This window comes from Poecilia reticulata, linkage group LG9 (assembly GCF_000633615.1).
Source record: "Poecilia reticulata strain Guanapo linkage group LG9, Guppy_female_1.0+MT, whole genome shotgun sequence".
Lineage (NCBI taxonomy): Eukaryota > Metazoa > Chordata > Actinopteri > Cyprinodontiformes > Poeciliidae > Poecilia > Poecilia reticulata.
Genome location: NC_024339.1, coordinates 27,452,387 through 27,465,964, shown reverse-complemented (window position 1 = coordinate 27,465,964; position 13,578 = coordinate 27,452,387). Strand labels below are relative to the sequence as shown.

The 13,578-nt window shown below is 38.1% G+C and overlaps 1 protein-coding gene across 1 annotated transcript in view; it reads left to right on the top strand.

The window, feature by feature from the left end:
- pdlim2 (PDZ and LIM domain 2 (mystique)) overlaps positions 1-13,578 on the top strand; it is a 41,194-nt gene that overhangs the window by 6,439 nt on the left and 21,177 nt on the right. Inside the window, exons 2-6 of the mRNA XM_008419048.2 lie at positions 4,010-4,137; positions 6,103-6,254; positions 9,025-9,094; positions 9,491-9,642; positions 11,990-12,053. Coding sequence (XP_008417270.1) covers positions 4,045-4,137; positions 6,103-6,254; positions 9,025-9,094; positions 9,491-9,642; positions 11,990-12,053 — 531 coding nt within the window. The 5' untranslated portion in view covers positions 4,010-4,044. The remainder of the gene's footprint in view (positions 1-4,009; positions 4,138-6,102; positions 6,255-9,024; positions 9,095-9,490; positions 9,643-11,989; positions 12,054-13,578) is intronic.

Here is a 13,578-nt window from a genome sequence, read left to right as displayed (position 1 = left end):
GATGATGGAAGTTAAGTAGATTCTGGTAAAGTATTTTCAGACTTAAAATGTAATAATATTGATATGTTTTGATGTGGTTTCTATAGAATATACAGGCAAACTTGTTTTATATGCATTTTATACATATACAATCAATTGGGTTTCTCATGCTTAGGGGATTTTGATGGGGTAATATGTTGTTTAGATGTTAGTAGATAAAACAGATTATGTTTTGAAAACTACACCTTTTACTTTTAACACCCAAGTGGAAGAGGGCCTGAAAGATCTTAGCTATGTCTCTCCATGTACCTACATCCAAATCTCAATTCAGTCTCTGCACCTTACACATATATTGGTGTACAAGACGTTGAAGGTCACAATGTGCTGGAAACACGAAGACGAAAAAGTCGTAATATCAATATTAATCAGCATAATTGCCACTGTGATTCGCTGATACTATACACTGGCATGCAGTAATAAAATTAGATTGCTGTTGGTTACAAAAATATTTAGGAGAACAAAGAGCTTATTTAGATTTTTCTGCTTCTCAAGCATGGGCATGGAGGGATAATCTACAGGGTGGGGTTGGTGGAAGGATTAGGACCGCATGACAATCATTCAGTGACTATAATGGAAAATGGACTTTATCCAAATCGCTCTTCTTTTTCTCAGTAGTGTGTCAAACACTCTGACCTTGAGCTTCATGGGTACTGTCTCATGTCCAATGTGGCCATCTACTGCAACGATGGTCCATCCAACAAGGTCAATGTCATGACTCTTGTAATTATTGCACTTATTGCGCTCCAAGTAGTCCTTTACAATGTTAATGTTGTACAAACTGATATTACAATGCTTTGTGATGCATTGTGTTGTTACAGGAAGGATAAAAAGAAAGTGGTAAAGAGTAAATATCCATTCCTCCATCTTTGATCTGTCGTAATGATGCATACAAATCTTTCTTTACTTTATGGCTGCTTTTATACTGGTCCAACATTGAAAAACATCACTTATTTGTAAATATAGTGATAAAATGCAGTGATACACAAAATGGCGGCCATCTTGACCTGTTGGTGCAGGTCAAGATGGCCGCAGGTTGGTGCAGGTCAAGTTGTCATGAAATGGGCTGAATCTCCGACACAAATGGCTCAACATTATTACTTGGCTTGATTTATACATCATTGTCATGTTTCAGCTCCAGTGTTGATGCAGAGATAAATATGTGTGCATTCCACCTTCATAAGCATATTTTGTCTTCAGTGTAGTGGTAAGATTAAGTCTTACACACACAGAATGCTGAGGCTCAACTTGGATCACTGTTTGTTCTTTTATAGCCCAAATCTTTATTGCATATTGGTGCAGCAGGGGCATATACTCACCTGTGCATTGATATTGAATCTTTGAGTTAAGCAGATTGTGCAAGTCTTGGTTTACTTATTATTTGCAGCTGTTCGTTGTGATTGAATCTACCTCAAAGCTGTTCTCAGTCTTTGTATTGCAGTGAGTCTTTTATGTAAATGCCCCAAAATCTCAATAATACAGATCATCATAATTTAGATGACATATTGTAGATTTTCTGATTTTATTTTGTAGTTTTATCGACTTTCCTTTCTTCTATAAATTGACCTGTATCAGTTTTAGTCTCCATATTAGCTCTGGATGCTAATAGCATTGGGGGGACGTGTTGGTCACATTTCCCAGTTCATTTTCACAATTCTGCAGTTATAAAACTTTAATTATATTGAAATCTTAGTTTATTTAAGCATGTGACATCTGTTGATTTACAATGTGGAGGTGGAAGAAACATCAGTGACTCGGATCTCCAATCGATCTGTTTTGCCATTATAAAATAATTGGCGGGACTTTTATTGCATTTTAAGTAATTTACTTTCAGTAGTGTAAAACTGACATATCTTTAAGCACAGTAGTTTGAGAATGACTTTACAACCATATTATCTGCTAGTTGATGGCTGATAAAGCCACACATTGTAATCCATATATATGAAAAAACCACTTGTTCAGTAGAGGTGGTCTACTTTTATTCCTATATCCTGTTCATTTAATCATTCATTTATAAATTCGTCTAAAGTTTTAATGATTTCTTCCATTATTACTGGGTTATATTAACCTTAAAATCTAAGAGATTCCTGCTGTAATATTATAGAAGTAATTGTTTCCTTTAGGTTGTCTATTTATTTGAATAAAAATTTGGATATTAGGTGATTTATTTTATTTTTTTTGCATTCAGTAGAGTGTATAAAATAAAAAAAACTTACCGGATCATCTATATATCCACCTACACATTTACTTTTTTTATCCATCACAGTCACAACAGCTCTGCATGTTTATAGTACAAATGTGTGTATGTATCTGCAATACTTATCTCATCATCACATAGTATTTCGACATATAGGCATGTTGGCAGTTGAATAACAGGCAAACTTCATACACGGTAATTAACAAGGTTAGCTGATGGTCTAATTACAGGTTGTAGCTAAGTCAAAGAGCAGCAGTTTGAGCTAATTTGGGACAAAAAAATCCTAAATTTTATATAAATGTGTGTCAACAAGGCTTGATTTGCATAAACTAACAGCTTGTGAGGAATGTGTCCCCCCTTAGTCATTAAATGCTTGGACTTCCTGTAAAGGATACCAATGCAGTAGTTTCTTATCCAATTACCCTTTTGTACCTTGCTGACGTCGTCTTTATAATGTTGTCATGCTTCGTCAGATCAGAGAACATGGGAATAAATGGGGGAAAAAATAATTTTCATGAAACAAACAAGCCTAACATTTTGCAAACATTATTTTGTTCTGTATAACTTGTTAAAAGATTTCTAATTGGTTTTCAGCATTTAAAGCTCTGCATCTGCAAAACCTGTTTTTATTTAGTATTACTTGTACTTTATAAATTGAATCAGTTTATGCATAACCAAATCTCTAGACACTTCACGAAGCACAATAGTGCTGACGCTTTAACAAAAATAAAGGTAATTTTTTAATAATTTGTGCAATATGGATAAATTGAAACAGGAGAATAATTAAGTTGTAGGTTTGTGTATCTGTAATATGTTGGGCTGAAGTTGGTACTTGGCAAACGTTTGGTTTCACCTTCGTTTACCAAATACTAGCTTGAGAAAATCTCTGCATTCAGCCTCAAAAACAATTAGCCTCTGTGGCTAATTGTTAGAAAGTTAATATAGCCACATGAAAAATTTATACACAATGTGAATACAAAACTTATGTGGTTTAAATTTAACCAAATTGTATTTTATTTCAAGCTTCGTCAAAGAACTTTGGAGGATAAATTACGCAGACTTGAATACTAAGGGAAATGAATGCTGCATTTTTAGGTTTTGTGACTTAAAATATGGTGTATTCCCTTTAAACGCTGCAATTTCTAACATTACTATAAGCAATAGATTTAGAAACGCAGACAAAAAGAATATTACAGAATCTGTAAATGATCATGCAAATCCTGACCAATGAAATTGTTAAACAAATTACTTTTGTTTCTGTAATGTGAGTGTGTCATGTCTTAAAGCACTACCATATGTCAAACATGCCATATCCTTATACACTGCTGTATATTGGATAAACACACATTATGTGTAAATGGGTGCAGTCAGCCCTGATGAAATGTTTCGCTTCTTGTTCACTCTGTCTGGAGGATTTTGTTTATTTATTTTGGTCGTCTAGAAGAAGCAGTTGGATTTAATGAGTCTTTGGCTCTGCAGGCTCTTGAGCAATTTTAGTCGTATGTCTTTGGTTTAAGATTCTTCCCATTCCTATTTGATGTGGTTGCACAATCCATGTCAAGGGGACTTAAGCCAGTCAACGTGAAGATGAAAGGAAGCTCACTGAAATGTTGACTGTCTTCACTATTTTATCCAGTACTAAGTCTGGCTGAAAGAAATGTGCGGCTGATGAAAGCGTTGATCTGTACATAAGCTGCGGTTTGGCACATCACTTGCATCTAATGTCACGTTTACAGTCTCTTTGTTTTTTTTTGTTTTGTTTTTTGTTTTTTTCAGGGTTGGACTTGAGCCTGTGTTCATCCGATCATTCAATGGCACTGACACTGAACTTGATCGGCCCGTCTCCATGGGGCTTCAGAATATATGGAGGAAGGGACTTCAAGAAGGCCATTACTGTATCAAAGGTACTTATTCATTTTACTCAAACTTATCTTGGGTCGAAGGCTGTATCCTCTGTTTTCTCACAAAATACACGTCGTAATGGTATGTCATAGAAGGCAAACTTCCTCATTTCATCTCTCTTCTTGTCTTTGTTTATGTCTGTTGCTGTGTCATGCCCATTTCCTTCACTACTGGATGTGTTAGAATAAAGTGGATGTGGACTGTATTGGAAGGAAGCCACTGATTACAGTTGCAGTGGAAGCTGAGGTGGGAGGTGAAGGATGCCTGGTCTGAACAGGGCAATGTTTGGGGATCAGATTCTGCTCACCGCTTGTGTATCAACAGGTTCACCCATTGCACCTTAAATGAACCATTTTCATGTTTTTTACTCAAGATTACACTCCAGTTAATACAAAAGGTGCAGCATGAAAAACAGAAGCAGTAATCATGTGGAGTGAAATGAACACAATCCGGAAAACCTAGCTCAGACTGACTTCTGCATAACTGAGGCACCCTGACCTGCTCGCTGCACATCCTGGTCCTTCACAGCAGTTTATTTTTTCCCCCTTTGCAGCAACACCCTTCTTCAGTAGTTCCTGATCATTGAGGATAAATTATGCCTCAGTGGCCTGAAGTTTAAAGCACATTTACTATTTGGCCCTGTACTTAATGGCAAATACCAAAAGAAAATGTCTGCGCTTGTAAATAACGGGGTTGTCAGAAATTGTTTTGAAAAACTGTCATGGGAAATACTTGAGCTTTTTAACAGGATTGGTTACGTAGCGATATGTTTGGAGAAGTTTAAGATTTTGGCAACGGTTCATTGTTGACATGCCTGACTTCTTTATTCTGTTGACCTGAAAGATGGCGTACCTCTGTTTGTCTTGGAGTCTAAACTTTGTAAAAGAAGCTCTAGCTGATCTTTGTTTTTGTGAAATCAGGCTTGCTCTGATCAGAGAAGACATGCACTGTTGTAGGTCACCACAGCAACTCCTGTTTGCCTGCAAGTGGGCCTACTGGCATTGCACCTCTAGCTTCATACTTCTCTCAGCTGAATGGCGAACTGGATGCTGAATGACCTTCTGTTTGGACACATTTTCATTGCTCCAATTTTCCTGATTGGCTTTTTACTCATGTTTAAACTTTTCTTTACTCTTTTGCCTGTTTTTAACTTGTCAGTAAAACACAGACAAATATCATCCCCATGTCTAAAGATACGGCATTATTACCATATTTTTTCCTATGCATGTTTGCAGACTTTACAGTGCCTTACAAAAGTATTGCTACCCCACATCGGAACCACAAACTTCGATGTATTTATTTGAATCTTACATAGACAATTTAACAAAGCTAAATTGCTCATAACTCTAAGGTGGCTTGCATATTAAATCCTGTGCATCATTGTATTTGTTTGCATTTGCAATTAGGGCTTTACTGCAGTCCATGCAGTAGCAATGTACATATTGAAATTCTGTCACTGTGGGTGCAATAAAGGATATTTATATTCTATTCTACTGCATTCAGGGATATTGCTAGAATGATGAATTTGTGATGCATGATGCAGCCCTGTTAGTAGCTAAACAAAATGGCAAAAGGTTAAAAAAAATGGTTTGAAGACCCCTCCCAGGCACTGTAAAAGGGGAGTAACTGATGCGATGTTTTGACTCGTTAATCTGAAAATCCCTTTGCGGTGGTGGTGGAGTACTGAGTTTGACGTGTGGTGACGCTTGTAGCAGAGGTCAGAGTCTGTCAAGTAATGAAGTGTCACAATAAGGATTTCTTCACAAGAGTGTCACAAATACTTCCACTGTTAATCAGCACAGTGCAGGCGCTATGCGCATGTTTCTCTGTGTAAAGAATTTAACGAGCACTTCATTTCCTCTGCACATTTTTTCTACTTATCACTCATTGTGTGGATTTCCCACCGACTTCAATTGGAGGTTATGTTTAGGACGTAGGGCAGTAACTGGACCTTATTTTTCTAACAGGTCAATGGAGGCAGCAAGGCAGAGAAAGCAGACCTGCATGCTGGTGATATCATCCTGGAAATCAACGGTGAAAACACAGCTGACATGCTGAATGTGGAGGCCCAGAACAAAATCAAGAACTCAAAGACCCATCTGCAGCTTTTGGTGGAGAGGTACAAAAAAACACTGATCTGCTTTTTCAGTAACTGTGGACTTAGTTTTGCAGATATTTATATGTTGGATATATAAACAAAACAAATGTAGTGCTTTGGACATGCTTGAACATCACAAATATCTTCTATATCCCAAATGGTTTGTTTGTTCCAAAGCCACAATCTTTGCGCTGTGTTCACCTCCATCAAGCAAGCACTGTACAAACAAAACAAGTGATTGTAATCAGGGGAAATGCCAGGATGTATGAGAGCCACTCTGTTCCTCTCCCCGCTCCCTCCTAACGGGCCTTGTTGTAAGATTTGCAGAAACCCTGTTTGAATGCTACTGAAAACTTTTCCTATGAGCCCATGCTTCCGTCGGCTGGCATTTTGATTAGAGATCCTCCCTAAATTCTGCTGCGGTCTGGGTTGATCTGTTTGTCTTGTTCTCTTATGGCATGCAAACATCCACTGAGACACACTTGCACACGTTTCCACAGATTTCCTTCTCGGATGTCCTACGTCCATGTGAGTGAATTTTTCCCTCCTGACCTCATGTCTACAGTCAAGCCAAAAACACCATTACTCCTTGGCTGCCCGGTACAATGCCACTGTGCAGCCTCCGCCCTGTTGTTGATCACACAAACTCTCAGTGGGTTTTCAGCACCTAAAACTCACCTCACAGCCTTCTTTAGTGTGGTTGCTCAAATCAGTCCACCTCTTGAATTATATTCGGACACTATGGTGTGAATTTAAGATAGATTTGCACCAATTACGCTTTGATTTCTTGGGCTCAGTTTTCTTTAATTTATGGCACAACAGCTGCTTGGTGTTTGGTTTCAAAAGAGAAGTAGTTTGTGAACTACTTCACAAACTAGTAGTTCCAGCTTCCTACAGAAGAATCTCAGCTTCTGTAGGAAGCTGGAACTATATAATCAGATTTTGTCTGTTTTTGTTCTGATGCTTATTTAGGACATCTAAAGGAAAGTAACATCCAATTTAGCAAATCTATATAGCCTTCTTCTCATCTCTTAAATCTTTGTGTCTTTTCTTTTTTAACCTGGTTTCTCAGTTTTTGCAATATTTTATAACATCATGCTGACTGAGGTCTTTTCAACTTAATTGTACAACCTAAGTTGTACTTTATCACACAACTTTGCTGATTAAATTTAATATTTTTTTAGTAAGAGTACAGAAACTCAGACATTTGGGAGGAGTATTGACAGACAAGTTAAAAGTGGATCTTGTAAGTCTAGACTACTAAATAATTTGATGTGGGGTTGAGTAGGTGGTAGTTTGCAGAGGTTGTAGTTTGATAAATGATGCAACAATTATCACACGGGTTTATTAAGAATGACACTTTACTACCAGGACTTCATCACTCCTGATGTCAGTGGGTTAAGCAGTCAGGCTGCCGGCTCAGGCAGAACTGCTTACCGTCGTGACTCTCGTATCTTACCATCTATAATAATAATGCGTGACAAATGATGATGTTTGTCATGTTCAAACACCATGACGTTTCACAAACCAGAAGTATTTCCAAACATTTGAGTTTGTCTTTCTTGTGAGCAAAAGAAAAGCGTAGTAGCCTGCTGACCAGAAATACCCACAAACACATTTGGAGATGGATTACTTTATGATCGACATGAGAAAACTCTGGTCACTTCAGCACCTTCTCTGCCAACTCACTGAAAAAACTTTAAACTATTTTTTGGGGTAATTGTGGCCTACTTTTTTGTGGATTTGTTTTATATGAAGCACGATGAAGGTTTTAGTCTTTGGTCTCTTTCTTTTTTTTTTAAGAGAACAGGCAAGTATGCTCGAGTATGCAGCCCGGCCAAAGCTCATCACACAGCTGCCACCATTTTTTATTGGTAGACTGTTTATTTCTCAAATGCTTGTTAGTTTAAGACAGATTTAATGAGGCGCACACCTTCCAAAACGTTCCACTTTTATATCAACAGTCTGCTGAATATTTTCCTCAAGGTGTTTTTTTTTTTTTTTCTTTTTCTGCAAGTGTGTCCTTGTTCTTGTTGATTAGCAGTGGTTTTTGCCTTGGATCCCTCATATGGATTTAATTAATGCCTAATCACTCTTTCTTTTTTTCTTTTTTTAATTCTCGAATTTACCTTGATTCCAGTAACTGCCAATGTAGTTGGGGGTATTTGCAGCTGTGGAAGTCTTCAAATCTAGTTTTTCTTACATACAGCAGGTCATCAGTGAGAAATGGCAAACAGATGGTGCATTAGCAGTCAAATTCCTACCACCTCTCCTCTGAATGCAATGTGTGGACATAAGGCCACTAGAATGATTCCTTCATGGCAATTTACCACAAGCATCCCAGCCTTGCTGTGCGCCTCTCCACACTATATCAAGCAAGAAGCTGACTATTTACGGCCCTGCAGCTGACTGTCATTTTCATGTTAGTTTCAGGGCCTGTAATGCTCATGTTTAGAATAGTAGTGAAGTCCAAAAAATAAAGATGCACATTGGATTAGAATATATGCAGAATAAATATTTCACAAATACTTTGTGTTCTTTTACAAATGGTTACTTTCGCCTTGTCAGCATAATCAGGAATACATCAGCATATTCGTAATTCCATTTAGACCAGATTTACATACTCAGAATATTTATCTTGCCTTAAGTTTCTGTCTGCCTTACATTCCTTTTAATCCAGCTGTAATTGGATCAGACTTCAACCCAGGTGCACAGCTGTGAAATGCAACTCTGCGTTGTAAGGTATTGACTTTAAAATTCATCTGAATTCTGTGGTTTTCTTCTTTTTAAGACCCGAGACTCCCAGCTCTCCACAGACCAACGGCATCAGCACCCCTGAACAGCTCACTGGACGCTTCCAGGTCAGTGCTGAAGCTATGAGGGACTTTCGTGTTTTATTTGGTCTCATGAACATCAGGTATAGTTTATGAACCCTCCAGTGTACCATGTCTTTAATGCCATGGAAAAAGCTATCAAATACATGTTATGCCTTATTATAACTACGGCAGATTTTGGCTCACTTACACTCATGCATACATTGCACACCCGTTTATTGCATGTTGTGCTTTACTGTCCTCAAGAAGAAAATGGCAAAACATACAAAAGGGATTTTTTTATCAGTGAGATTCCAATCAAATTTTTGCAGTTTTCTTAACCCGTTACGGTTGCATGTTTTTGTGTGGCGTGGGTCTAATCAAGTTACATTAAAGGGACCGGAAATCATGACATATTTTTTCCTTCCCTCTCTCTTTGTGCAGGAGGTAGTCATAGTGAGTCGAGACGAGAACCAGAACTACAGTGAGTATAAAATCTCCAGTCCTACGTCACAGTCCCCGGGACCCTATTCATCATATTCTCCTGTCAGCCCTGACAGAAGAGGGGAAAGACTGACACCAACCATCAACAAGAGGTAGCTATTGTTACGCAATACTGTAAATATCAATGTACGTTGTGTTCAAGGATGCACATTCAAATGGATTCTGTTCCTAAAAGGTATAACCACATTAGTTTCCACCAGAAAACTTGCTAAGCTTGGTGGTAGGTGGTAGGTGACCCCCAGTGGCCCACCTTGTTTTTGTATTAATATTTTCTAAACTTGTTTTGAGCACCGTTTGTTCACAAATACAGCTCAGTAAAAAAGAACCAATTATCACTGGTTGTTTTTAATCTTTTTCTGTTAGATTCTACCAAATCTGTACTGAAACACTAGTTAGTCATGATAATGTTCTTGGTAGGAAGAAAGCGTCCCTGAATTATATTCTGCTTCAGGCCCCATATTACCTTGGGCCAGCTCCAAGGATTAAAAGAAACATTACCAATATTTACTGTCCATTATAGGTATGCATAAACTAAATATTCTTAGGTATAACACTCATATATTTCTTGTATTAAGATGTTTAGTATCCTTAGTAATGTCTGTGGCTTTTGATTTGCTGGTTACAATTAATTATTTATCCAAGCGAATAAATACTTTGATTAATAAAAACATCAGTCTGTCATTTACTGGTGGTGTGGTTCATTTACATTAACTTTTTGCAGGCGAAGACATAGAGCCAAGTGTGTAACAGAACACGTATTGAGCGAGCATGTGTGAGATATAAATGCACATACAACGCATCGTTCTACTGAGCACCTTCATGGAGGGATTATATTAATGCTGGTTTCGGCAAATCTGCTCTGCAAGAACCTCTTCCAAATAGTGGTGCCGAGTAACAACAATTTCAAGAGTAAAATGACCAGGTTTTTTGTTCTGAGCTGAATAGGCGAACGTAGGACGCGAACGGTGCAAGTGATCCGCTCAGCCTAGCACCCTCTTCGGTGCATCAACTATAAACCTATGTTGCCATCACTGTTACTGGTGTATCTAGCCTGGCAGTGGAGAGTAAACTTTGGAGGACTGCTATGCTCGTAATACACTGGAGGAAACCAAGAAGGTGGGGGCAAACAACTAGTTTAGAAATCCTTTTATTGTTACAAATAAAGCGGCGTATAACATTTCAGAAACTCCACACTCCGGCTAATGTTGCTCAGAAAAGAGTGTGTGCAATAAGTGAACAAACGGATATAAAAAGAACTTCAACGTGTCCTAAAAAGACCGCGAACATAGTTGAGCATCTTTCAGAAGCCCAGGTATTTGGAGCAGAAACGGAGCTGTATTTGGACAAAAGACACCACCAAGTGCTCTCTTGACTCCACAACAGGCGAGTCAATAGGTATGTGAGTGACACACTGAAGGTGGGGCAATGGGATTGTACTGTTGTAACAAAAGATATGCACAGGATATCACATTCCTTCTTTTGCATTGAGTTCAACAAAAGGCAGAATGGGGAATGTTCACCATAGTTTCTGTGTGTGTGTGGTGCAGTTGCTCACTCTCCTGGACAATTTTTATTGGAAGCAGTTTGTTGCTTTTGTATGGACTCATAAATGTTTCAGTCCAGCAGTGTTTTGTCATCAGTTTTAAAATAATAAGTAAGAAACTGCTGCTGAACTACTGTAGATCATCAGTAGATTCAAATTGTTCTTGCTTTGTAAGGATGTGAAATCAGACAAAGGAATGATGGTTAGGGCATTTTCTGGGGCATAATATGTTCTTAAGTTCCCAAAAGCTACTGCAGGACAAACAAAAAAAATACAAAAAAACACCTTGTTCACTGTTCCTATTTAACCTCTTAAATAGGAAAAAAATTCTCATTTTGTCAAGATGAAGTGAAATTAGAAGGGTTTTCAAGATCTTGCACAAAAAATCTGACATACATTTTTCTTCAGCCTCCATCAGTTAAAGCTGTAACAAAGATGGTGCATCTTGAGGCTGATTTTTATTTTTACATTTCTTTTTCTTTGGATTTGCAAACATCAGTTTTGCAAAATATTCTGCAAAATTGAGATATGAACATTCAAAGATCATTAATTTGCTTTGATATAAACTGTTCCTCTGTAACTCAGTGTCCAGGAAAGTTACCCAGTTTCAAAGTCTTTTGTGGCCTTGGTATATATTTTTACCATGAACTCTGACCAGCTTCCTCATCTCTGCTGAAGGAAAGCATCCCCACAGCATGATGCTGCCACCAAAATCATGTCTACAGTATTGTTCTCTCCACTTACTCCACTTTATGCTGGTTGTGTTGCGCTGAAGTATATAGTACCAATGTGGCGAAGTTAGGAAAAAGTTTAATGGGAGTTTGTAAAGACACTGCATGCTGGCTGACTTAGGAATTGTTATGCATCATTGACTTATTTTTGTCCTTATTTTACAGTGTGCAGCTGCGCTCATGGTCACCAGAGGATAAAAACAACCGTCTGTCCAGGCCGCACTCTCAGGTTGGTTTCAGCCAAACTCTTCTTGGATTTTCTTGTAAATATTGCCATCAAAGCAGATTTTTTCTTGTCTGAGATTTATGTTTATAACTTGTCCACCATCTTGGTTGCTAATTTTTGTCTATTCTGTAACGGGGTAGATGTTCTCGTATTGTAAAATGTGTTTAATTAGAATTAGGAGGAGTAAAGTGTATATAAATTTTTTTTTATGTCTTAACTGGTTCCAGTTTGCTGTGTTTTTTGGTTGAATCGTTTTTTTCACTCTTTCTATATTGAATACACCAGAATCTGTCGCGCATATGTAGTTGGAGTTTTGGACTCGCGTTCACTGAGAAACATGTTTTTTGGGGGGGGGTTTTCGCCTGCCTTTCCATATTTATTTTAACTGCAACGGCCCAGTTTGCAAGAAAAAAAAAAAAGACTTATTTGACTTTCCTATTGGGTTGTTGGTCCCCGATGCCACAGAAGGTGCCCTAAAAAGGGTTTGTGGACTGTCTGTTACATGCGACAGGAAAGGCAGGGTACAGGGAGCTTTGACATTTTTATAGCAGGGAGTGTATAGGCTTCAAAGGTCAGCCTTTAAAAATATTTGGCTTTATGCTTTACAGCAGTTTGGAGCCATTCAGAGATCATTTCAACAAAAAAATATGGCATTGTGTCAGAACAATGCTTTAACCTTTGACTATCTGAAAGGAGACGCATTGTTCTCCAAGCATGGCAAACAAGAAGTGAAATACAGACTTGGGGTTCTAAGAGTTCTCGTAATCTATGCTGTGTCTATTTATCCTTCCAACAAAAAAAGAGGGGGAGACCAGGGCATCTGGAAAGACTTCATTGAATTAAAGAGAAAAATGTTGTGGGAAAGTTCATCACAAGCTATTTCAGCTATGCTTACATACTTGATCTCATACATTTGGTCCCAGTAGATGACAAAACATGTGAAATGACAACAGAGGGGGGACAAAAAAACATTCAGGACCTTTTGTGGTGGCTCAAAAAATTCCAGAAATTTTTTTATAACTTGAGATAAGGCATAAAGTTAGATAAATACTCAGAGGTTTGAACTTAAAAACAATCAAGCGTTCTTTTTAGAAGGCAGCTGGCTGAGAAGGTCCAGTTCATGAGACCATGAAGAGAGCATGGATTACTTGCTTGTTGAATCCATGCCTACAATGATTCTACGAGACTGTGCTGGAACTTGGGTCCAGTGGGTGCAAGTGGATCTTGAGGATATTGAGGTGTTTTCTGTTTTCTTGAGAATTTGTCTGGTAATAACAGAAATTAAGGATTTCTGTCTGAACTTTTGCATGTGTTAAAACTGGCTCCCTGCTCATGCAAGACCTGCCAGGAGTGCAGAAAATGTCGTTTGCAACAAGAGATGAGACCATTGTTCTGCGCTAGAGTAAACTATTACCAGGCATTCTTTCCAGATGCCTTTTGTGCAAAGCACACAACAGTGCTGGCCATCAAAGTGGAAGGAAAATGTTGCAGAATTTGATAAGTCTGCTGCCATTATAGTTTGTTATAT